Source organism: Leucoraja erinacea, chromosome 3 (assembly GCF_028641065.1).
Source record: "Leucoraja erinacea ecotype New England chromosome 3, Leri_hhj_1, whole genome shotgun sequence".
Classification (NCBI taxonomy): domain Eukaryota; kingdom Metazoa; phylum Chordata; class Chondrichthyes; order Rajiformes; family Rajidae; genus Leucoraja; species Leucoraja erinaceus.
The window spans coordinates 12,853,266-12,878,491 of NC_073379.1; the positions used below are offsets into that span (position 1 = coordinate 12,853,266).

A 25,226-nucleotide genomic window follows, 5' to 3' on the forward strand; every position below is an offset into this window, starting at 1 on the left:
AGGAGTACAGTAAGGCAAACTGAAACAACATGAATTGTGTCACGCGTTATTATCAGGATTCACAGACCAAAAACTGTTGGGTCGTATTGATGACTTTCGCGTAAAAAAAACCGCGCTATTGTGAATCGCTATTGGGAATTAGGAACAGCAGCTGCAGAGAAATTGATTTTTTTTGTGCACCCGCCTAACAACACAAGATGGCGGCCTCCACAACGTCGATGCAGCAATGAAACCTCCACCCTACGATGAACTGGGACGCCATGATGTGGGGGAGGCGTTCAAGAAATTCAAACTGGAGCTTCCTCTCAAGGCTGTGTACTCAGCCACCTGCTATACTCATGACTGCGTAGCCGGTCATAGTGCGAACTCCATCATCAAGTTCGCTGATGACACCACTGTTGTGGGACGTATCATTGATGGAGATGAGTCAGAGTATAGAAGTGAGATCGACCGTTTGACCCAATGGTGCCAGCACAATAACCTGGCCCTCAACACCAGCAAAACCAAAAAACTGATTGTGGACTTCGGAAGGGGTAGGATGGGGACACATAGCCCCATTGATAACACCAGGTCGATGGTGGAGAGGGTAAAGATCTTCAATTTCCTGGGCATGCATATCTCTGAAGATCTCTCCTGGTCCGAGGACACTGATGCAATTATAAAGAAAGCTCATCAGTGCCTCTACTTCTTGAGATTACGGAGAGTCGGTATGTCAAGGAGGACTCTCTCGAACTACTACAGGTGCACAGTAGAGAGCATGCTGACCGGTTGCATCATGGCTTAGTTTGGCAACTTGAGCACCCAGGAGCAGAAAAGACTGCAAAAAGTAGTAAACACTGCCCAGTCCATCATCGGCTCTGACCTCCCTACGAGGGGATCTATCGCAGTCGCTGCCTCAAAAAGGCTGCCAGCATCATCAAGGATCAACACCATCCTGGCCACTCACTCATCTCCCCGCTGCCTTCAGGTAGAAGGTACAGGAGCCTGAAATCTGCAACATCCAGGTTCAGGAACAGCTGCTTCCCCACAGCCATCAGGCTATTAAACTCAACTCAAACAAAACTCTGATCATTAATAGCCCATTGCACTTTATCTGCTTATTTATGTGTGTATATTTATATATTCATTGGTATATGGTCCCATTGATCTGTTCTGTTCTGTGCCATCCAGAGAGGAGTTCTGAGCAGTCCTGATACAATGGCGACCTGCCTATGCATCCACAGCCCACCTCCTACATGAATCAGGTACTCAACATAGAGAAGAACTCTTAGCAGTAGTCCTATGGCTGCGAAACAATTTCACCGCCTTATTTATGCCTATTATATTCTGTTGTGTTGAAGCAAAGCAAGAATTTAATTGTACTATCTGGGCCACATGACAATAAACTCTCTTGAATTTTGAATCCATACACCCACCACCCATTGTGTGAAAAAGTTATCCCTCAGATTCCTATTAATTTTTTTCCATTTCACCTGAACCTATGTCCTCTGGTCCTCGATTCCCCCACTCTGGGCAAGAGACTCTGTGCATCTACCCAATCTATTCTTCCCATGATCTTGTACATTTCTTAGGGTGACCCTTCTCACCATGGCCACGAACTCTTTGAATCACTTCCTGCTGAAAGGCGACTCCGGATTGTCAAAGCTGCAAGCCAGACATAAAAGCAGCCTTTTTACCACGAGTAGTAGCTCTACTCAATAACCAAAAATCTATAGCCTCCTTTTGCTCTGGTATTTTATTTAATTCATGTGTTTAATCAATATTGTTTTAATACTAATTGTTTAATGTTTTATGTGTCATTCCTAACAGTCATGTATGTCATGTTGCCACTTGCGAGCGGAGCACCAAGGCAAATTCCTTGTATGTGAATACTTGGCCAATAAACGTTCATTCATCATTCATTCTAAAAGATTTCCCCTCATCCTCCTGCTCTCCATGGAAGAACCCCAGCCTACTCAATCTCTCCCTATAGCTCACACCCTCTAGTCCTGGCAACATCCTGGTAAATCTTTTCTGAACCCTTTCAAGCTTAACAATATCTTTCCTATAACATGGTGCCCAGAACTGAACACAATATTCTAAATGCGGTCTCACCAACGTCTTAAACATCTGCAACATGATCTCCCAACTTCTATACTCAATACTCTGACTGGTGAAGTGCAAAGTGCCAAAAGCCTTTTTGACCACCTTATCTACCTTCAAGGAACCATGCACTTGTACTCCTCAATCCCTCTGCTCTACAACACCTCAGGGGCTACCATTTACTGTGTAGGTCTTGCCCTTGTTTGACCTCCCAAAATGCAACACTTCACACTTCTCTGTATTAAATTCCATTAAACCATCCCTCCGCCCACCTGGCCAATCAATCCAGTTCCTGCTGCAATTGTTCACAACCTTCTTCACTATCTGCAAAACCACTAACTTTTATATCATACTATCTGTCTTGGGCAGAGTTGTTGCCAAACAGACCCATGATGCATGACAGTAGGAAGCCTTCTACAATACATTTGTGGAAGTTGGTAAGAGCTGCTGGAGACATCCCAAAATTCCTTAGTCTTCTGGGGAACTGGAGACTTTCTGGTGTGCTTTCTGGGCCGCAGCTTCAATGTAGTTGGTCCCCAGCAGATGTTTTGCTGATATTTATGCCCGGGAACTTGAAACTCTTGACCATCTCCACATCAGCACTATTGATGCTGACTGTGGCATATGCACCATCTCATTTCCTGCACTCAATAACTAGCTCCTTCATCTTGCTGACATTTAAAGAGCCATTGTTATCTTGACACCATGTGACTAAACTCCCTATCTCTCCTTTCCATCTATCTAGACATAACTAAAACTATGATCTTGTGCTTTTCCGGTTTGCGCGGTCTTTCTATTTGCGCAAAAACGGTACGCGATAGCACGATTTTTCGCCAGCTCCCTCACCGTTCTCCTGTGCTGCTAGTGCACCAAGTTTCGTTCCGATTGGTGGTCTATTGTAAAGGTTAGTGAGTTTTAAAAATCTTTAAAATCGCGCGGGCGCTGATCGATCTCCTCTCCTGCCAGTTAACGTCGTGTGGATTTGTCTTTTCTCCTGTCACTCCGCGGAACGGCCCGGCCCTTCCTGCGCCATCGCGTCTTTATTGGAGCTGAGGGATGTCCTAGATGGCCGGTGGAGGTCTCCAACCGGACACAATTTTCGGAGGGACTGGATGCGGCCCGGCCCGGCCTGGGAGATGTCGCCAAATGGAAATCGGAGAATCTGAACCCGGCGTAGAACGTCCAGCGACCAGTGCCCACTGTGAGTCCCAAACGCACCACCAGCTCCAGCCCCCTTCCCCTCTGGTCCCCCTCGCTGTCTCCTGCCCCCCAAAATGCAGGGTGGCACCATCGAGTGTGGCAGCCTCGAAAGCAGCTGTCCGCCCTTTCACCTTTTTCTGTTATTTTTAGTATGTCACAAGTATGTTTTAAAGATTTCTTAGTCTTTTTTATGTGGGGGAGGTGGGGGGGAAAAGGGGGAAACCGTTTCCCAGTCACTTACCTGGTCGAGATGCGTATTTTCTCTGAGTCGCATCTTCCCCCCCCGCCCCACCCCCCCCACTCGCGGCCTACCAACTGGATGGCGCGGTCTTTCTTAATCTAGTCTTTATTAAAACTGTAAAATTCATAATTAACTACTAGAACTTGCTTAGATGCCAGGAAGTTAGATAAACGGATCGTTTTTACTGGAGAGTTAGTCTGACAGGTGTCCTGTTAGAAATATATCAAATTATGGGAGGCATATCTGCACTTTCTCTGCAGCTGCAACACTATATTCTGCATTTTGTTCACTTTTCTCTTTGCTCTGACTGTTGTATGGTTTGATGTACCCAATGGATGGTGTGTGTAGGAAGGAACTGCAGATTCTGGTTTAAACCAAGGATAGACACAAAAAACTGGAGTAATTCAGTGGGACAGGCAGCATCTCTGGAGAGAGGGAATGGGTGATGTTTCGGGCTGAGATCCTTCAAGGGTCACCCATTCCTCTCCAGAGATGCTGCCAATCCCGCTGAGTTACTCCAGCCTTTTGTGTCTCTCTCCTATTTGTGGTATGATTTGACAGGATCGCACGCAAAACAACGTTTTTCACAAAGTTGGTCTAAGAGAAACCCTTTAACGGGATCCCTATCAGGAAATGGGAATATTGGTAAAATAAAATTGGGTAGCGTGATTGCAGAAATGTTGCAGACAATGTGGCTTAAGGTTGGCTCAGGGAGGGGGCAGTAGCCCGGTCTGATAAGGGGTGGAGTGTAGTGTAAGGGTGTCCTTGTATTATGTTTGACTTGATTTAACCATCCGTTGTTGAATAAGATTAACATAAATGAAAAGATCATTATGATTAATGAAATAATTAATAACCATGTAGTAGATAGTAATGACAGGGAAATATATAGCCAAGGACAAAGTATATTTTTGTATAGTTATATCTAACCAAGAAAAAAGTTGTTTACTGCACTGTATACCTATCGGCTAATTCTGCTGCAAAAACAGGGAACTGGTGAGCAGTTAACTGCCGCCATCTCTCCATGATATCATGCAATAAAGCCTCTTGAAGCGAAATCGAAGTCTCAGTTTTTCCTTTAACTCAATTTCCTCGACAACTATTACTACACTGACTACTATAGCTACTTGAAAGGCTGACCGATTAAAGGGCATAGCATGCAGAAGGATCAGAAACTGATTTAAATAACCCTCGATAGACGCAAAATGCTGGAGAAGCTCACCGGGTCAGGCACCATCTCTGGAGAAAAGGAATAGGTAACATTTCGAGTCAAGACCCTTCTTTATACTGAGCACCAGACTCTCAGTCTGAAGAAGGGTCTCAACCCAAAACGTCAGCTATTCTTGTTTATGATTTATTCAGTTTTTACCTATTTGTTTATATCATCATTATGTGAAAACCAGCTTAGCTCCAGGCTTTATTAAATCCTTGTTCAAAACCTAGTCAACAGATTTGAACTCTGTGGATGTGGCGAGGTTGATTACATTTTGAAAATAAGGTAGTTGCAAAGAATGTGCTACCAAGGAGCTCTAAAAAAGCTGAGGCCATTGGCGCTGAATGAAAATGCTTTTCAATAGTTTGGATCTAATAAAATGATTGAGTTTGTCAAATATTAGGTATTAAACTAGTTTGCTTTATTCCCCATGCTTCATTTACCTGATTGCCAAGGGCACTACCATGCAAACAACTACGTACTCAAAGTTTTGCATAATGTTCTGGCCTAGGGGAAATTCCCGAGGCCTGGTTTGTTAGCATGTGGTTGCAACGCATGGTTGGATGCAATGGCTTATTCAAAGGCTCATGAAATCTTGATGCTAACAACCTTAAAAAAGTACAAATGTAGACTGTAACAAATCGACACCTGCCACATCAGTTTGATCGAACTGACCTTCTGCAGCAAGGTAGGGTGTTGAATTGCAAGTTTCAAGGGCAAGTTACAAATAATGATAGTCTTGGCAAAGGCATAATCCCTCGTGATTGATAGGGGTTATTCAGGGTTGTAAAATTAAGTAGAAGTTAGTTAGAGTTAGATAGTTAGTTAGATATACATAATAGAAACAGACCCTTCGGCCCAACAATTCTGCGCTGAGCAAAGACACTTGTTCTATGCAATCCCATTTTCTCCCCCACATCTGTGAACGGAGGTTTATCCAGAGTGATCCTCCAGAGGCAAACCTGCCACCTTCTGTATACCAAATTTCCCACGCTGTCGTCTACACATAATACAATCTATTATCTTTCTTGCGGCGGAATTAGCTGTGATAACCCAATATTTTTTACAAAGTTGGGATAACATATAATTTCTTCCTCCATGTCCAATCCGTTCATGAATATGTGGTAATAATAGTGTCGTTATGTAAAAGTCCTTTGAGAGAAGGATAGGACGTTTAGCTTCTTCGGACATTGCCAATTTATTTAGGTGACCGCCCATCCTCAGAAGACCTTCCTCCAATACTGGGTCAAGTTTGTACAACCGACTGTTTCTTTTTACCCCATGTACCCCAGCTTCCAATGTTAATATTTCTTCCTTGTATTTCTGTCTTTGACAGAAGGAGATGATGGCATTTTCCACCTTAAGGAGATTATCAAGACGTAAACCCTGTACGCCATATGAAGTTTCAAAAACTTGCAACTGGCTTTCAACCTTTTCTTTTCGTATATCAGGATTCTCTTCCAGGATACTTTCTGTAATTTGTCTCCTTTTCCGAGCCGACAGCAATAACCTTGTTTTCAATTTAAGAAACCAGGATACCGCAGTTATCAATTTATTCCATGATGAAAAGTGGGTAATTAAATTGTTCACGGTGTCATATGAATCTTTAGCAATCACATTCACCGTAATATTTTGTTTAATTTCCGGATCATTAGCAGAGATTTCAAATGAGTTCAAGCTTTGGCCATCTCTTGTTGCTTAAAAAGCAATTTGCTGTACCATTTCGGCATTCATTAATCAATCATATCCTGAGTGATATTCCTCATCCTTAAAACATGGTCATTTTCTGTCAATCCTCTAGATGTTCCTTTAAAGACTGCAGCACAGTCAAAGACAACCCTCAATGTCCCTTTCTTTGAGTGATACACCCCATGGTGCGGAATATAGCAGAGTTCTCCATCATCTCGATTCAGTTGATTCTTCGTCCGCAGAATTTTCTTTTGTGTTAACATATTTCCATTGTGAAACATTAGTAGGTACTAATACAAAAGAGACTCTGTTCGCTACAAATGTCATAAAGCGTTTGGTTTGCATTTTTGAAGTGTTTAAGAACTATAGTGCTATACGTGGTCCAAAAATGCATGTTTGCAACACTACATTCGTGGCTCTATTCCTCACCTGTACTGGTAAGAGAAAATGCATGCTTCTACCCCGGCCACAAGATGAGCAATACTTGAGACGAGGTGACAGCATCACTAACAGCTGTCTCCACTTCCTGCTCTGTATGGTCCGGCTTCCTTTATACAGGGTGAAGCACATCAGGATGATTCTGCTTACACTTGTCACAAATTATTGGGCTCTTAGTTTTTTTTTATCATGTGCCCCCTTCTCAGACATCCATAGCAAATCCCTTTTTTTTAAAGAAGTCCATCTTCTCATCATATTTCTTGGCTTTGAATCTTCGACACCATCTTATGATGTGACCCACTTCATCACATAACTGAAAAATCCCTTCTTCTTAATAGTTGACACATCTTCTTTGGCTCCACCTGTCGTCTCCATAGGTATTATAGTGGTAGCAAAATTGCTTATCTTAGGTCCTGATTTTCCTTTAGTTTTGGTAAAGGTAGAACCTTTGTTAGTTGCAAGTGGTTTGTGATCTTCAATAGCCCCATAGTGTGGCTCTAACATGTACCGTACTTCCTTTTCAAAGAAATACACCAGGTCTGGTAGCCTGGCTACTTGGTTCATCCTATCGAATATTCCGCCTGCTTCATCTCTCCTTCTTCTGGGCAGCTTGCTAATGATTATTCTAGTATTAATCGCAAGATTCATTTCTTCCATGTAGCCAAGATTTTTCATCAAGCTGCAACAATCTCTCAGAAATATTGTATAATCACTCAATGCCTCCCCATCTTCCGGCTCGATTCCTTTCCAAGCATGGGTCTTCTCCATGTATGCATTGGCAATCCTCTGTTCATTCCCAAAACATTCTTTAAGTAATCTTCTCGCCTTTTTATAGCCATGGCGGCCTGGCTCAGTTTGACAAGTACTTTAACACTTCCCCTTGTGTACTTCACCAGAATTCGTAAGCACTCCTTTTCATCCGTAACTTTAGTTTCTAATACTTCTTACGAAACATTACAAATCAGATTCAGATTCAATCTTTATTGTCATTGTGCAGTGTACAGTACGGAGACAACAAAATGCAGTTAGCATCTCCCCAGAAGAGCGAACATAGAACAATGAGCAATAAATATATATACGTACATACAGTAGTAGTAGTGCAATTTTTCTGGGGGGAGGAGTGTCCGGGGGGGGGGGTGACTGGCAATCACCAAGGTGCAGAATTAAGTAGTGTAACAGTCGCAAGGAAGAAGCTGTTCCTGGACCTGCTGGTCCGGCAACGGAGAGACCAGTAGCGCCTCCCGGATAGGTGGAGGGTAAACAGACTGTGGCTGGGGTGAGAGCAGTCCTTGGCGATGCTGAGCGCCCTCCGCAGACATTGCTTGCTTTAGACAGACTCAATGGAGAGGAGTAAGGAACCGGTGATGCGTTGAGCAGTTTTCACCACCCTCTGCAGTGCTTTCCGGTCTGAGACTGAGCAGTTGCCATACCATACTGTGGTACAGTTGGTAAGGATGCTCTCAATGGTGCAGCGGTAGAAGTTCACCAGAATCTGAGGAGACAGATGGACCTTCTTTAGTCTCCTCAGGAAGAAGAGATGCTGGTGAGCCTTCTTGACCAGAGTTGAAGTGTTGTGGGTCCAACATCAGAGATGTTGATCCCCAGAAACCTGAAGCTTGAGCCACGTTCCACCTCCGTCCCGTTAATATGAATGGGGGTGAGCGTGCCGCCCCTAGACTTCCTGAAGTCTACAATGAGCTTCTTGGTCTTCTTGGAGTTAAGGGCCAGGTTGTTGTCAGTGCACCATGCTGCTAGGAGCTGGACCTCCTCCCTATAGGCCGACTCATCATTGTTGCTGATGAGGCCAATTGCCGTTGTACCATCTGCATATTTGATGATGGTGTTAGTACCATATACAGGTGTGCAGTCGTAGGTGAAGAGGGAGTAGAGGAGGGGGCTCAGCACACAGCCCTGTAGAACGCCGGTGTTCAGGGTGAGGGTTGAAGAGGTGTGGTTGTCTAACCTAACAGACTGGAGTCTGTTGGTTAGAAAGTCCAGTATCCAGTTGCAGAGGGTGGGGTCGATGCCCAGGTCGCTGAGTTTGGTGATCCGTTTTGAGGGAATAACGGTGTTAAATGCTGAGCTATAATCTATGAACAGCATTCTCACGTAGGTGTCTCTGTTGTCGAGGTGGGAGAGGGTGGAGTGAAGTGCGATTGAGATGGCATTCTCCGTACTCCTGTTCTTGCGGTAGGCGAACTGATAGGGGTCCAGTGTGGGAGGTAGGCAGCCTTTGAGGTGTCAACATTTCCATCAGAACCATAATAAACTGGGATGTAGAGAACTTTTCTCAAACCTCAGGTGCTTAAAGATGATGCTTCTTCGAAAGGAACGTGTTTATCAAAAGATTCAAAACAATCCAAGGTCGCTCTCGTTTCTCCAGACAGATTGGAAAAAACACCTTCTGGCTCTTCTTAAAGAAGCAGTTTAATATAAAGCTTTGCAGCTTCAAATTCAAAGAATAATAATCGATTTTTACTCACAATTCCAGTGATATTGTAGGTAGGCAAAAGTGCTGGAGAAACTCAGTGGGTGCGGCAGCATCTATGGAGCGAAGGAAATAGGCACCATTTCGGGCCTAAACCCTTTTTCATCAGATAAGTCTCGATGCTGTCAATAGACCTCTAGGCCTTCTCTGGCCGAGTTCTATTATCTTCAGTTCCTCGGGTGGAACCAGTCTTCTGGCCAAACCTCTTTTGAGATCTTAACATAATCTTCTGTCCCAATCTCTGGGACTGGTATTTACCCCTCTGCCGGAGGTCTCCTTTGACTTAATGTAGCGGCAGATTTTTTTATCGTTCAAGAGATTACTCTCTCTAACCGCTAAATGGACAGCATGGTTAAGGGACATGTCATTTAAACGCATGCAAGCTCACCGTCAGAGACCTTCAGAGCTTCTTCAAAGATAAGTCTACAAAATACAGTCTTTTGATTAGTAAATTCTTTAATGTGGATGAAAAACAATAAGGTACATCCAAACTTCTTCTGACTCGTTAATATAATCTTCATCGAACTCCAGCTTATCGCATTAAAGGTTAGAACACTCCTCGTGTCTCCGTTAATCTTCGCATGGTCAAAGGGTAAACCTTCTCCATGCTCGTTCCAAACTAAACTAAAAACTAAGCTTCTGCGCAAGCAACTTAGCCCCAAACACGCCCTAAAATACGTCATAAATCCCACCCACAATATAACGGGCAGTCTAAAATTTAAAGACACATGCCATCATTAATGACACGCAAAACAAGCCAAATGGCCACTACAGTTGGAAATAGACAAGCAGAAAAAAGCTGCTCTGTAAAAAAGTCTAGGAAAAAAAAGTTTTTGTATAACCTTGCAGTAATCAGACAACGTTATCTCTTAAGAAAAGTCAGTTTCATAGTAGATGGTCTTGAAATTGACAATTTCCTGTGACACCTGTGCAATGATACACTATTAAACAATTTAACATTGTTTAATTGTTTAAACATCCAGTGGGCGGCGCGACTCTGGTCAGCAGCGGCCTCTGCAGTCTGTCCGCGTTTTATTATTTTCTGTCTGTGTTTTTATGTAGTTTTTGTTAATTTTTTGTTGGGGGGTGTGTGTGTTTTTGGGGGGGGGGGGGGGGGGGGGGGTGTGGGGGGGGGGGGGGGGGGAAACTTTTTAAATCCCTCCCTGCACGGGAGACCCGACCTTTTCTCGTCGGGTTTCCGTTGTCGTTGGGGCCGCAACGAGGAGCGGCCTCCAACAGGAAGAGACCGGGGACTCTGGTATTACGACTCACCATCACCGTCGCGGGGCTGGCCGAGTCCGGAGCGGGTGGAGCGGTGGAGGAGCGCTGCTGCTGCTGCTGCTGCTGCTGCCCGACTGGAGAGTCGGAGGCTCCAACGGCAGGTCTGTGGACGGCGGCACCGGGAGCCCGCGGGTCCCTGGAGGGAGACCGCTTTTCAGGGCTCTCGCAACGGCGACTTCCCCCGCCCGAGTTGCGGGGTTGAAGAGCTCCTGGAGCGGGGCCTACATCACTGCCCCGCGCGGCTTGGAATGGCCGCGGGACTCTGCGAGCGCACGCCGGGGGCTCTAACAGCAAGACCCGGTGTGCGACCTTGCACCACCCGGCGTGACTTTAATGGCCGCGGGACAATCGCCATCGCCAGCCGGGGGCTTTGACTTTGACTCTGACATGGGGGGGGGGGGGGGGGGGGGAGAGAGTGCAGTGGAGAGATAAGTGTATTTGGCCTTCCATCACAGCAATGTGATGGATGTTTATGTAAATTATGTTGTGTCTTGGGTCTATGTGTTTGTAATGTATGGCTGCAGAAACGGCATTTCGTTTGGACCTCAAGGGGTCCAAATGACAATTAAATGTTTCTTGTATCTTGTATATAGCTTTTAGTACTTTTAGCATGGGAGTAACAAAAATAAGCTTAGTTGTTAAAACTACCTTTATTTTTGAAAACCATGCAGGAAGAAAAAGGTCATTGCCAGTCTGGAATGCTCTAATCCCTAACCTCCTTTTCAAATTGATTTATACAACAGGATTTTCTATAAATTGAGATTTCTTAGGAACATAACTATCATAACATAGTTGAACTACCTCTAGTGTTACAATCCCTGACACAAACACAATCAATGAGGTGACCACATTAACTTTTGGTGACTGCGGGTACCTGAAAAGTTTACAGTGTCGATAGTGATCACTGCTTTAGTGTTTGTTTTGGAAAGATATAATCTAAAGCCTCAGGAAGCTACAGGTGCACAGACACATATTTTGATGATGTGACCGTACACAGTAAGTGGTTCATTTCTGAACAATGGAGAGTGATGAGAAACAAGTTTGGAACAATTACGACTGCTGAAGAAAAGGGAGGCCCAGTAATCAACTGTGTAGAGAATGTTATGTGTGGATAGGAGACATGCCTGGTGCAAACAATATAATTCTTTCAACCACATTTAGTTTAGAGATACAGAGCGGAAACAGGCCCTATGGCCCACTGGGTCCGCGCCGACCAGCGATCCCCGCATATTAACACTATCCCACACCGGCTAGAGACAAATTTTACATTTGCCAAGCCAATTAACCTACATACCTGTACGTCTTTGGAGTGTGGGAGGAAACCGTAGATCTCGGAGAAAACCCACGCAGGTCACGGGGATAACGTGCAAACTCCGTACAGACAGCACCAGTAGTCGGGATCTAACCCGGGTCTCTGGTGTTGCATTTGCTGTAAGGAAGCAACTTTACCGTTGCGCCACCATGCTATTCTGCTAGAGGAACTCAGTGGAGTGAGCAGCATAGCGTCATAAAGTTATACAGCACGGAAATAAGCCCTTCGACTTGTCCATGCCAACCAGGATATCCCATCTAAGCTAGTTCCATTCCCCTTTGTCCCGCTAAACCTTTCTTATCCATGTATTTCTCCAAGTGTCTTTTAAATGCTGTTATCGTAGCTGCTTTAGCTATCTCTCTGACAGCTCATTTCATACACCCCGTGTTCCTGCTCGTTCCATACACCCACTGTTCCCACATTCCATACACCCACTGTTCCCACACGTTCCATACACCCACTGGTCCTGCTTGTTCTATCTGTGGATGGAAAGGAATGGTTGCCATTTCAGGTTGAAACGTTGCATCAAGTTCTCAGCTAGAAAACCTGGGAGATCTCAGTCATTCCCATACTGCCAAATAATCCAGGGCGGCACATGTTCAGGATAATGATGACCAAGCTGAGGACACAGATTTTCATACGGTGTGATCAAAAGCCGAACTGGTCACCACAACTTTGAATGTATTTGCCAATCGAACAAGGATTGATATGCTGGATGATGATACTGACAGAATGAACTAAGAGCCTTGGTTATCTGCCTTGTCATCTTGTGAAAATGTTTACAATGTCATCGAGTCCTACAGCATGGAAACTTTGTCCCAACTCATCCATGCCCACCTGGATGTCCCATTAAAGTTAGTCCTGTTTGCCCGCGTTTCGCCGATATTCTTCTAAACCTTTCCTTTACTTTCCAAGAGTCTTTTATTTGCTGTTATAGTTTATAGTACCTGCCTCAACTAAGTCCACTGACAGTCCGTTTCATACACCTACATCATCTGAGTGAAAAAGGTTGCCCCTCAGGTTCCTAATAAATCTTGCCCTTCTCACCTTAAACTTATGTCCTCTAGTTTTAGATTCTTCTATCCTGGGTAAAATACGCTGTGCATTCACCTGATCTATTCCCCTCATTATTTTATACTTCTCCATCAGATCACCCCTCCTGTGCTTGATGGAATAGCGTCCTAGTCTGCCCAACATCTCCCTAAATCTCAAGCCATGAGTTCTGGCAACAGTAAATCTTTGCATTCTTTCCAGCTTAACGACATCCTTCATATTGCAGTGGACCAAAACTGAACACACTACCCGAAATGCGGCCCCACCAACATCGTCTTTTTACAATTGTAGCATAACATGACAACTTCTATACTCAATACCCGGAGTGAAAATCCTGGTTAAAATGGAACTCTAATCTAGTGCTTTTAATAGAAAGAATGAAACTAATTTGGAGAGGGAAGCAGGGTAGTGACAATTTGGGGCTGTGCTTCAGGTGTGCCACATTGGTCTGGGGAATATAGAAAAACCAGGACCCGTGAGTTTTACATTTCTTGAGGTTCAGTTTGAGCTGAAAGAAGTCCAGAAAAGTAAGCAGTTTACTTATTGTTCCTGGAAGAATTATTCGCCAGTGCAGATCAGAGGAGAAATTTGAAAGAATTTCTCAGACCTTTGAAGATAAAGCTGATTCAACCTCTGGTCTTTCCCCAAGCATTATAAATATTTTTAGACATTGGACTATTAAGACCTTGAACACCTTTAAGTTACACATCCAACTGTTGCTGCTTACAGTGTTGGTAAGGATTGGACAGAATTAAGACACGTGCATCAAACCACTCAACTGGAAACTCAAAATATACTAGCACCAGTCCACTTTGGCTTGAAGGATGCCACAGTTACAATGAAGCCAAGTGGACCAGATGCCTAGGTGCTGCAATGTCGCCATTGATAATGCTCAGAAGTCGTGATGTTTAGACCTTGTCAGAGGCATAATTTGCTCAGAAATGCAATAGAGTTGCTAGCACTATTTACTTAGACTTACACAATTAAAAGTAGATATTTTCCAGAGAGAAACACATCAAGAAGCATTTCTATGACATTTCATGACTAAGCACTTCCAGTTGTGTAATGCATGATAAATAACACCATTGTTACTTTGGAAAATTGTGAGACAATTACAGGAAATAACCCATGTAGGATTGGGGTTGGGTGGGGAGCGGGTGTGTGGGAGATCAGCACTTGCTGGACTGGAACCATAGAATTAACTAATCCTTCCCCTACCTCATGGTTACCAATCTCATGAGCTGTGCACCTCCCAACCCTTATAGTTGTCCCTAGCCTTGTACTTCCACTGCTCCACTCTCCCAATATCACTCTTCTCTCAAATCACTGTGGACCACAAAGACCGGGGGATACTTATACCTCACGCTGCCTCGGCTAGTCCAACGGCATAATTTCCTTCTTCTCCCCTCTCCCATCAGGCAAAAGGTATAGAAGTGTGAAAACACATACCATCAGATTCAGGGAGTTTCTTCCCAGCTGTGATCAGGCAACTGAATCATCCTACTGCAACCAGAGAGCAGTGCTGAACTACTATCTACCTCTTTGGTGATCCTCGGACTATCCTTGATCGGACTTTGCTGGCTTTATCTTGCACTAACCGTTATTTTTTTATCATAGAAACATAGAAAATAGGTGCAGGAGTAGATCATTCGGCCCTTTGAGCCCACACTGCTATTCAATATGATCATAGCTGATCATCTAAAATCAGTACCCTGTTCCTGCGTTTCCTCCATATCCCTTGATTCCATTTGCTCTACGAGCTAAATTTAGCATGCATCTATACACTGTAAGTGGAATGATTGTAATCACGTATTGACTTTCTGCTGACTGGTTAGCACGCAACAAAATCTTTTCACTCTACCTTGATACACCTGACATAAACAAAACTGAAACTGAACTGTTCCTGGTCTTAACTCTACCGATCTGAGCAGCCCTGTCCTGTTTACTATATTGCCCATAGTTCTTGACCCCCTGATCTCTTACTGGTCACCCTCCCTCCAGGCAGAGGCTCTGATAATAAATCCAAGCCTCTCCATCTGATTTATAATTGGGCTTCTAAATCTTGAAACTCCCCCAAGCCGAGACCTCCCAACATTTGTTACTTCCATCATTACTCTCTGATGGTCAAGACCCTTGACTCAAAACTGAGCTTTTAACGGCAGAATTCTGCTGGAGCGAGCTGATGATTGAGCAACAGACTTACCAGTGATAGAATAAATCAGAGACGGAGGACATTGCAGATGCTGTATTCTGGAGCAACAAAGCAGCCAAAAAGGAAAAGGATTCCTTTTTTAAAATATATCCCTCCCATTCAACCCATTATCAGCATCTGCATCCTCAAAAGGCTACCCCTTAATTTCTTGATATTTGCAATTGATATTTGATTTCCTCTCTGAAAATCAATGTTCTGTTTACTGTCCCTTACATAGTACCAACATGACCCCAATCAAGTTCAAACTCAGCTTTTTTTTTGTTTCCATAGCTCAGAATCCCATCTCATCTGATGTAACTTTTTGAATACTCAATCTAGTCACACAGAACCTTTCCGCACCGTACACAATATTACAGATTCTATAGTTTTCTTACTTGCACTTTCAGGCTCCTTGAGCTCGCATTTGACTATCCTTTCTTGCTTTGTCGCGATTTCATCCAATGTTATTGTAATCGATTCATGCTGTGAAATATTCTGAAATAACACATGCCATTTTATTTAGAAACATTTAACATACAAATGGCTTGAAGTGTTTGGCTTATGAATTCAGTGAAATAGATCAAAATTCTAAAATATTCATTTTCTGTGGAACTTACGTAATGTGGACTTTCTAAACCTTTATCATTTTGTAAAACTGTTGATGTTTGATTATCATCACAAGACACACGGTTATCTGGTGGAGGACCTGGAAAATACATATCAGGCATCCATTCAGAGATGTAGCAAAAATAATCATGCATCTACAAATAAGTGTCTGTCGTTTTGACAGCAGGATTCTATCCAGGCTAATTCCTTAGCAATACTTTTACAATGCAGCAGTTAATAAAAACACATACACAGTTAGCACAATAAGAAATTCAAGTAATAATCCCAGGTAAAGTTGCTTTTCATCAGCACAGCAGTTTTTGCTTCATCTCAGCTTCACATAAAAGTTAATGCACAAATGTGTCCCAGGGATAGCACTACCTGTGGATTAATGAATCAATTATCCCATCACATCTTTCCAATCCACTGTTCGCAGAGAATCAGTCAGCTGGTCGTACACACAAATTTGTCTAGTTTTAATTCATGTAGTTTGGTTTATTATTATTGTCACATGTCATATTAGAATGAGATGCACTGAAAAGCTTTTTTGTTGCATGCTATCCAGTCAGCGGAAAGACTATACTCAGGTGTCCTTGAGACTCTTGAAAGGCGCCCATAAATAAAATTTATTATTATTATTATTTATACATGATTACAATCAAGCTGTCTACAATACAGAGTAAAGCGAATAATGTTTAGTGCAAGATAAAATCCAGTATACTCCGATTAAAGATAGTCCAAGGGGTCTCCAATGAGATCGTTGGCAGGTCAGGACTGCTCTTCATTTGGTGATAGGATGGTTGGTGAGGAGGATGCTATGAGAATGTTGGGTGACTTGGACAGGTTGGGTGAGTGGGCAGATGCATGGGGGGCCCCAGTGAGACCACATCTGGAGTATTGTGTGCAGTTTTGTTTCCCTAATTTGAGGAAGGACATTCTTGCTATTGAAGGAGTGCAGCGTAGGTTCACAAGGTTAATTCCCGGGATGGCGGGACTGTCATATGCTGAGAGAATGGAGCGGCTGGACTTCTATACTCTGGAATTTAGAAGGCTGAGAGGGGATCTTATTGAAACATAGAGGATTATTAAGGGATTGGGCACGGTGGAGGCAGGAAACATGTTCCCGATGTTGCGGGAGTCCAGAACCAGGGGTCACATTTGAAGAATAAGAGGTAAGGCATTTAGGACAGAGGAGGAAACATTTTTTCACACAGAGAGTTGTGGGTGTGTTATTCTCTGCCCCAGAGGGCGGTGGTGGCCAGTTCTCTGGATACTTTCAAGAGAGAGCTTGATAGGGCTTAAAGATAGCGGAGTCAGGGGATATGGGGAGAAGGCAGGAACGGGGTATTGATTGTGGATGATCAGCCGTGATCACATTGAATGGCAGTGCTGGCTTGAAGGGCCGAATGGCCTACTCCTGCACCTATTGTCTACAGTCTATTGATGGTTCAGTTACATAATAACAGCTGGGAAGAAACAGTCACTGAATCTGGAGGTATGCATTTTCACACTTCTGCACTTCTTGCCTGATGGGAGAGAGGAGAAGAGGGAGTGAACAAGGTGAGATGTCCATGATTATGCTGTTGGCCTTGCCGGGCCAGGTTTGTAAAGGACAAAACTTTCTATGAAATAGAAAGGCATGAACTTAGCAGGTCTGCACATGACAAGTTCTCACAACAAGCAGTATAATTCTACTGTACAAATCACCATTTCCAGCTTTCTGAAGCCAAGATGGATCATAGTCTTTCCAAGGAAATAACCTGCATCGGTAGTAATTCTTCACAACCATCTCCTTCCTCCTACATATCATTTGCCAATCTTTAAATAGGGAATGTGATACCTCCTCTGTTCCAATCTCTGAGTCATGCTTCCATTTGTAATCCATTCAGTCCATTCAACTGCCAAGTACATAAAGACATGTAAGCAGTTACAGTTACATGAATTGCCAAATTTGCTTAGATGTATTCCAGGTAGTTCTTTCTTTTGACACAATTTTTTTGTTGGAGCGAAATGTTGCTGGCAAGGCCGATCCCTTTGTGCCGATCCCTTTACTGCCGATCCCTTAGTGCCTTGATTAATTGCTGTGAGCCACCTTCTTGAACCAGGTATTTTCACAATGCAATGGGAAAGTCTGTAACTGAGTTCCACTGTCGAATATAAGAGCCAATGATTGGATTTCATGTTTATTGTAATGTCTTTCTTGAAATTATATAATGCCTTTATTGTAATGCCTTTCAAAAATATGGAGCCGAATTCTGATATGATTTGTACCTGCCCAATGCACTGAAAATGTCCTGTGTGCAAGGACCAGCCTTTGAATTCAGGTTGTGTCATTGATTTTGTCTTCACCACCCTCAGTACCAAGACTAGGAGACAGATGGTTCTTTTGACCAGGTGCTTCCTGTTACATACAAGTTCTGAAATGGTTCCCAAGTGCAGACTTCCTAGTTTCTCCTTTAACATATGTACTTTACCTAAAGGAAGGTTAGGTGATGCACTGGAATCTTCAGGGGTGCCCTCTGCCTGTTCCTCATTCTCTACATCTTCCACTTGTTGTTGATCTGAAAGGGCAAAGGCAAGGTTTTAAGTTGAAGAATAAGCAGAGATAGATGGTTAAATACAGGAAGCAGATTAATTTATCTACATTGAATGTGCAAGTCTGAGATTTCAGTACACGATAGTCAGAAACCTTGCAGGAGACATCCTTCAGCCTGGTCACTCATTCCATCATTGAATCCAGCTTATCCCTGCAATTTTTGTGACATCTTCCTCAACAGATGTTATATAGTCGACTTCAGGAAGCGAAGCAAACTGTACAGTTTGCATTGACGGTGCCGAAGTAGAGATGGTTGAAAACTTCAAATTCCTAGGAGTCAATATCACCAACAACTTTTCCTGGACCACCCATATTGAAGCAATGACCACGAAAGCACACCAATGCCTCTACTCCCTTAGGTTTAGGATGTTTGGCATGTCGCCTACAACTTTGACCAATTCCTACAGATGCACCACAGAAAGCATTTTATCAGGATGCATCACAGCTTGGTTTGGTAACAGCTCCATCCAAGACCGCAAGAAATTGCAGAGAATTTTGGACACAGCCCCGACCATCACACAAACCAATCTCCCGTCTATTGGCTCCATTCATACCTCACGCTGCCTCAGTAAGGCCAGCAGTATAATCAGGGACGAGTTGCACACTGGACACTCCCTCTTCTTCCCTCTACCATCAGGCAAAAGGTATAGAAGTGTGAAAACGCACACCTCCAGATTCAGCAACAGTTTCTTCCCAGCTGTTATCAGACATCTGAATCATCCTACCACAACCAGACTGCAGTGCTATATCTACCTCTTTGATGACCCTCGGACTATCCTTGATCCGACTTTGCTGGCTTTACCTATTTTCTCTGTACCTCTGTACATGTGACAATAAACTAAACTGGACTGATAATCTTCTATCAACCTCTAAGTTTTGGTCAAGGAGTACCTCTCCTTTTTTTTAGACAAAAAATATCATGTAATCAAGTTCCCTCTGCGGATGTCATAATGTGCCTAATAATAATTTTCAATTGCAATATTTACTTCCATAACATTTCACGTAAACGTACAATTCCCTTGAAACTGAAGCTTTGACTCTGCGGTTTCAATGTCCCGACTGACCATCTTTTGGAAGAGAACAAATAGCTATCCTGGGATTTTATGCTAGTTTTTTATACTTCTTTTCGCATTGCAGTAGAGGCACCAGTGGGTATAATTAGAAACAGTATTTCAACCAGGGCTGCAGAGGCGATACCCAAAACTCCCGACTCCGACTCCTTGATATCTTGTGTCTCCAACTCAGACCCTGACCCAAAGGTATAATAATTTTAAATCTGCTATGATGACATTACACAAGATGGAATTTCTTAAGAATCACGTGTCATCAAGCTACCTTTTCATCCCATGTCCTTAAAGGTTTTGAGTGTAATGGTTGTAGCTATGCAATTGTGGCTTTTTTTTAATTGTTTATTCTTGAAAACAAAGCATAATTCATTATGCTAAAAGAAAAAAAAAATCAGAAACAACTATGACACAATTAAAATTCCATTGAATTAAAAATTATAAAAGCATTACTTCAAAATTTATTAAACTGCCACAGGTATGAGCTAAATGGCTAAATTATGACAAAAAAAATTCTCAAGTGCAATAGAAAGTAAAAGTAAATGCATAGATAGTTAAGTTTGCAACAAAAGTACATACCTAAAATTTATTAATAACTTGTCCTTAAGAACAGAATTGCTTCTGCCAGATTCTCTTTCATTGAAGCCCTTAAATCTGATTTAATTGTTTTCAGTGCGGAAAACAGTCTCTCTACACTGATCTGAGTGGGTGGTATAGCTGTTACTATAAAAGCCGCAAATTTTAATATTTCTGGATAAGCAGGGATGGCGGGAAATTATAGACCAGTCAGCGTAACATCAGTGGTGGGGAAGATGCTGGAGTCAATTATTAAAGAAATAATAGCGGTACATTTGGATAGCAGTAAAAGGATTGGCCCAATGGATGGATTTACGAAGGGGATTTACGATTACAGCATGGATTTACGAAGGGGAAATCCTGCTTGACTAATCTTCTGGATTTTTGAGGAGAGCCAGTGGGTGTAATGTATCTGGACTTTCAGAAAGGACCCACACAGGAGATTAGTGGCCAAAATTAGATCACATGTTATTGGGGGTAGGGTATTGACATGGACAAAGAATCGGTTGGCAGACAGGAAAGAGAGAGTAGGAATAAACGGGTTTCTGTCAGAGTGGCAGGCATTGAATAGTGGAGTGCCGCAAGGCTTGGTGCTGGGGCCGTAACTATCTATATTACTAAAAGTCTGATCTTGACCACTTCCTGTTTTTCTGTTTCATGATTTTAGAAAAAACGCTGCCACATACAGCTGTGATTTTTGGCCATCTAACTCAGAATCCCCCACCACTGCGCAGGACAAAAGGATTTTACCATCGATGAAAAATAAAAGAGTTATTAATGTTTTAAAAATGTTGAGATTCTCTCTGCTGCCCTGCTGGTGGGAGGGAGTATAAAGCCCGGAAGTGCTGTGCCTCAGTCAGTCTCTGCAAGATGGGGGAAGTGAGAGGCTCACTTCTCTCAGTCTGAACTATGAATATCACTGAGCACTTGTCTACTAAACTGTGAGTGTGGTTTTACTGACTTTGAGTGCCCTTAATGTGGTTTGAAAATGAAGATGTGGTTTGGTTGAAGTAAAAGCACTGCACATGGCAGGTGAGGGTTGGGTTGAAGTAAAAGCACTGCAAATGGCTGGCACGGGTTGGGTTGAAGTAAAAGCACTGCAAATGGCTGGAAGTCTAAACTTGACAACTTCCTGTTTGCACTGTGTACAGATTTTAGATAAAACGCTACCACGTACGGCTGTGATTTATGGCCATGTTACTCAGTCCCCCTCCGCTTTTCAGGTGCAGAGGATTCTTCCCATCAATGAAAAATAAAAGTGTTATTAGTGTTTAAAAAATGTTGCGAATCTCTCTCCAGTCAATCACGCCATGAAGGCCACACCTTTTCCGGTGGGAGGGGGGAGGGATTATAAAACCCGGAAATGTGGGTGTGGCTCAGTCTCTGCATGATGGGGGAGGGAGAGGTCACGACTCTGTATGAGCTGTGAATCAACTGAACATACTGAATGTCTTCTGAACTGTGTGTAGTGTTGTGGGTGGTTTTATGGTGGTTTCACCCTGCTTGAAATGGTATGAAACTGCATTTGAATGTGGTGGCCTTGCACCCTGCATGAAATGATATGAAACTGCATGTGAATTTGGTGGCCTGGAACACTGCTTGAAATGGTATGAAGCTGCACTTGAATTTGGTGGACTTGGATCGTGGTTGAAGTGGTATGAAACTGCACTTGTATTTGGTGGCCTAGCACCCTGTTTGAAGTAGTATGAAACTGCACTTGAATTCGGTGGCCTTGCATCCTGCTTGAAATGGTTGGAAACTGCACTAGAATTCGGTTGCCTTGCACCCTGCTTGAGTGGTAGGAAACGGCACCTGAATTTGGTGGCCTTGCACCCTGCTTGAAATGGTATGCACTGCACTTGAATTTGATGGCCTTGCACCCTGCTTGAAGTGGCATTTCAAGGAATAGCCATGTCTACTGCCAGCCCACCAGCCGTGAGTGAGCTGCCAACCCAAGAATCCATTCGGCCCACAATGTCCATACTACCCCCCTGGAAACCAGTCTCTCCAGCCCAGAACACCCATACTAGCACTCCAGAAGCCCCCCCCACCCACCCCCCCCCATTTGCCACAAATATTGGAATTGGTGGAGAGGTGGAATATCGCATTGGGGGACCAGCCCTCCCATGTGATATTGGGACCCAACGGATCCCACTTTGTCTAGTAATCTTATATGTTTCAATAAGATCCCCTCGCACCCTTCTAGATTCCAGAGTATACAAGCCCAGCCGCTGCATTCTATCAACATATGACAGTCCCGCCATCATGGGAATTAACCTTGTGAACCTACGCTGCACTGCCTCAATAGCAAGAGTGTCCTTCCTCAGATTTGGAGACCAAAACTGCACACAATACTCCAGGTGTGGTCTCACTAGGGCCCTGTGCAACTGCAGAAGGACTATACTCAACTGCTCTTGTTATGAAGGCCAACATGCCATTCGCTTTCTTCACTGCCTGCTGAACCTGCAACCTCCATTGATGAACTCTACACTGCAAGGGCCAGGAAGCGAGCAGGCAAGATCATCTCTGATCCCTTTCATCCTGGCCAAACTCTTTGAATCACTTCCCTCTGGAAGGCGACTACGGACTGTCAAAGCTGCTCAACAGCCAAAAATCTGTAGCCTCTCTTTGATCTGGTATTTTGTTGGTTTACATGCTTGATCAATTATGTTTTATCATTAATGTTTTATTATTATTAATGTTTAGTGTTTTCTGAGTCATTCATAACTGTCACTGTATGTCATGTTGTTACTTGTGGGCGGAGCACCAAGGCAAATTCCTTGTATGTGAATACTTGGCCATTAAACTTACTTACTTACAGTGACCGATGAACAAGGACCCCCAGATCCCGTTGCACTTCCCCTTTCCCCAATTTGACACCATTTATATAATAATCTGCTTCCTGTTTTTGCCACCAAAGTGGAAAACCTCACATTTATCTATATTAAACTACATCTGCCATGCATCTGCCCACTCCCCCAACCTTTGCAAGTCACCCCGCATCCTCATAGCATCCTCCTCACAGTTCACACTGCCACTCAGCTTTGTGTCATCTGCAAATTTGCTAATGTTACTTTTAATCCCTTCATCTAAATCATCAATATATATTGTAAATAGCTGCAGTCCCAGCATTGAGCCTTGCAGTACCCCACTAGTCACTACTGCCTGCCATTCTGAAAAGGACCCGTTAATCCCTTCTCCTTGTTTCCTGTCTGCCAACCAATTTTCTATATGTCAGCACCATACCCCCAACGCCACATGCTCTTTTTGTCCACTATCCCCTATGTGGAAGGTTTTCTGAAATACCTGGTACACTACATCTACTGGCTCTCCCTTGTCCATTTTCCGAGTTACATCATCAAAAAATTCCAGAAGATTATTCAAGCATGATTTCCCCTTCATAAATCTATGCTGACTCAGACCGATCCTGCTACTGCTATCCAAATGTGCCGCTATTTCATCTTTTATAATTGACTCCAGCAATTTCCCTACCACCGATGTCAGGCTAACTGGTATATAATTCGCTTTTTCTCTCCTGCCTTTCTTAAAAAGTGAGATAACATTAGCTACCGTCCAATCCACAGGAACTGATCCTGAATCTATAGAACATTAGAAAATGATCACCAATGCATCCACAAATTCTAGAGCCACTTCCTTAAGTACCCTGGGATGCTGACCATCAGGCCCTTGGGATTTATCAGTCTTCAGTCCTATCAGTCTACCCAGCACCATTTCCTGCCTAATGTGAATTTCCTTCAATTGGAATATTCTACAAGGGTAGGCAATTTAAAACTGAGATGAGAACAAAAACGTTTTCACCCAGAGTTGCGAATCAGGTGGAATTCTCTGCTACAGAAGGCAGTGGAGGCCAATTCACTGGATGAATTTGAAAGAGAGTTAGATAGAGCTCTTGGGGTTAGCGGAATCAAGGTGTATGGGGAGAAGGCAGGCATGGGTTACTGATTGTGGATGATCAGCCATGATCACAATGAATGCCGGTGCTGGCTCAAAGGGCCAAATGGCCTCCTGCACCTATTTTAATGTTTCTATGCCCCATCTACACTATTCACTCTATCTATTCCCCTCAACATTTTATGCACTTGGTGTTATTAATTAATTTTTTTTTTTAATTGTATGGTATCTATGTATATTGGGTTAATCGGCCTGTAAATCTGCACTGTAAAAATTTAATTGTTCCACTGTCGGTACAAATGACATCCAAGGAAAAATAGCTGAATGGATAGAAAATTGGCTTCAAGCAGGAAGCAGAGAGTGATGGTGGAAGGTTGCTTCGCAGACTGGAGGCCTGTTACTAGTGGTGTGCCTCAGGGTTTGGTGCTGGGCCCGTTACTGTTTGTCATCAGCATCAATGATTTGGATGAGAACAGGCAGGGCAAGATTAGCAAGGTTTGCTGATGATACAATAGTGGGTAGTTTTGCAGATAGTGAACATGATTGTGAAAAATTGCAGCAGGATCTGGATCGATTGGCCAGGTGGGCTGAGGAATGGTTGATGGAACTGAATACAGAAAAATGTGAGGTGTTGCACTTTAGGAAGTCTAACATGGGCAGGATCTACACAGTGAACTGGGTAGTGTTGTAGAGCAGAGGGATTTAGGAGTATAGGAACATAGTTCATTGAAAGTAGCATCACAGGCTTTTGACCACGTACATCAGAGGTCGTAAACATCAGAGCATTCGATTCTTGGCCAGGATGTGACATTTACATCAGTCAAAGTATTGAATAAGTAGGGCGGTCATGATGCAGTTGTATAAGACATTGGTGAGGCCACATTTAGAGTTTTGTGTTTAATTTTGGTTACTATGTTATAGGAAAGATGTCGTCAAGTTGGAAAGGTCACAGAGAAGATTTACGAGGATGTTGCCAGGACTAGAGGGTCTGAACTATAGGGAGAGGTTGTGTAGGCTAGGACTCTATTCCTTGGAGCACAGGATGATGAGGGGTGATCAATAAAATCATGAGAGGAATATCTAACTTCTCTGCCACAGAACGTAGTTGAGGCCAGTTCATTGGCTATATTTAAGACGGAGTTAGATGTGGCCCTTGTGGCTAAAGGGATCAGGGGGTATGTAGAGAAGGCAGGTACAGGATATTGAGTTGGATGATCAGCCATGATCATATTGAATGGCGGTGCAGGCTCGAAGGGCCGAATGGCCTACTCCTGCACCTATTTT

General features: G+C 43.4%; 1 protein-coding gene across 1 annotated transcript in view; it reads right to left on the reverse strand.

Moving 5' to 3' along the window:
• Nucleotides 1-25,226, reverse strand: part of LOC129695298 (uncharacterized) — a 97,509-nt gene that overhangs the window by 26,166 nt on the left and 46,117 nt on the right. The window contains 3 exon segments of the mRNA XM_055632120.1: nucleotides 15,584-15,683; nucleotides 15,806-15,894; nucleotides 18,269-18,355. Coding sequence (XP_055488095.1) covers nucleotides 15,584-15,683; nucleotides 15,806-15,894; nucleotides 18,269-18,355 — 276 coding nt within the window.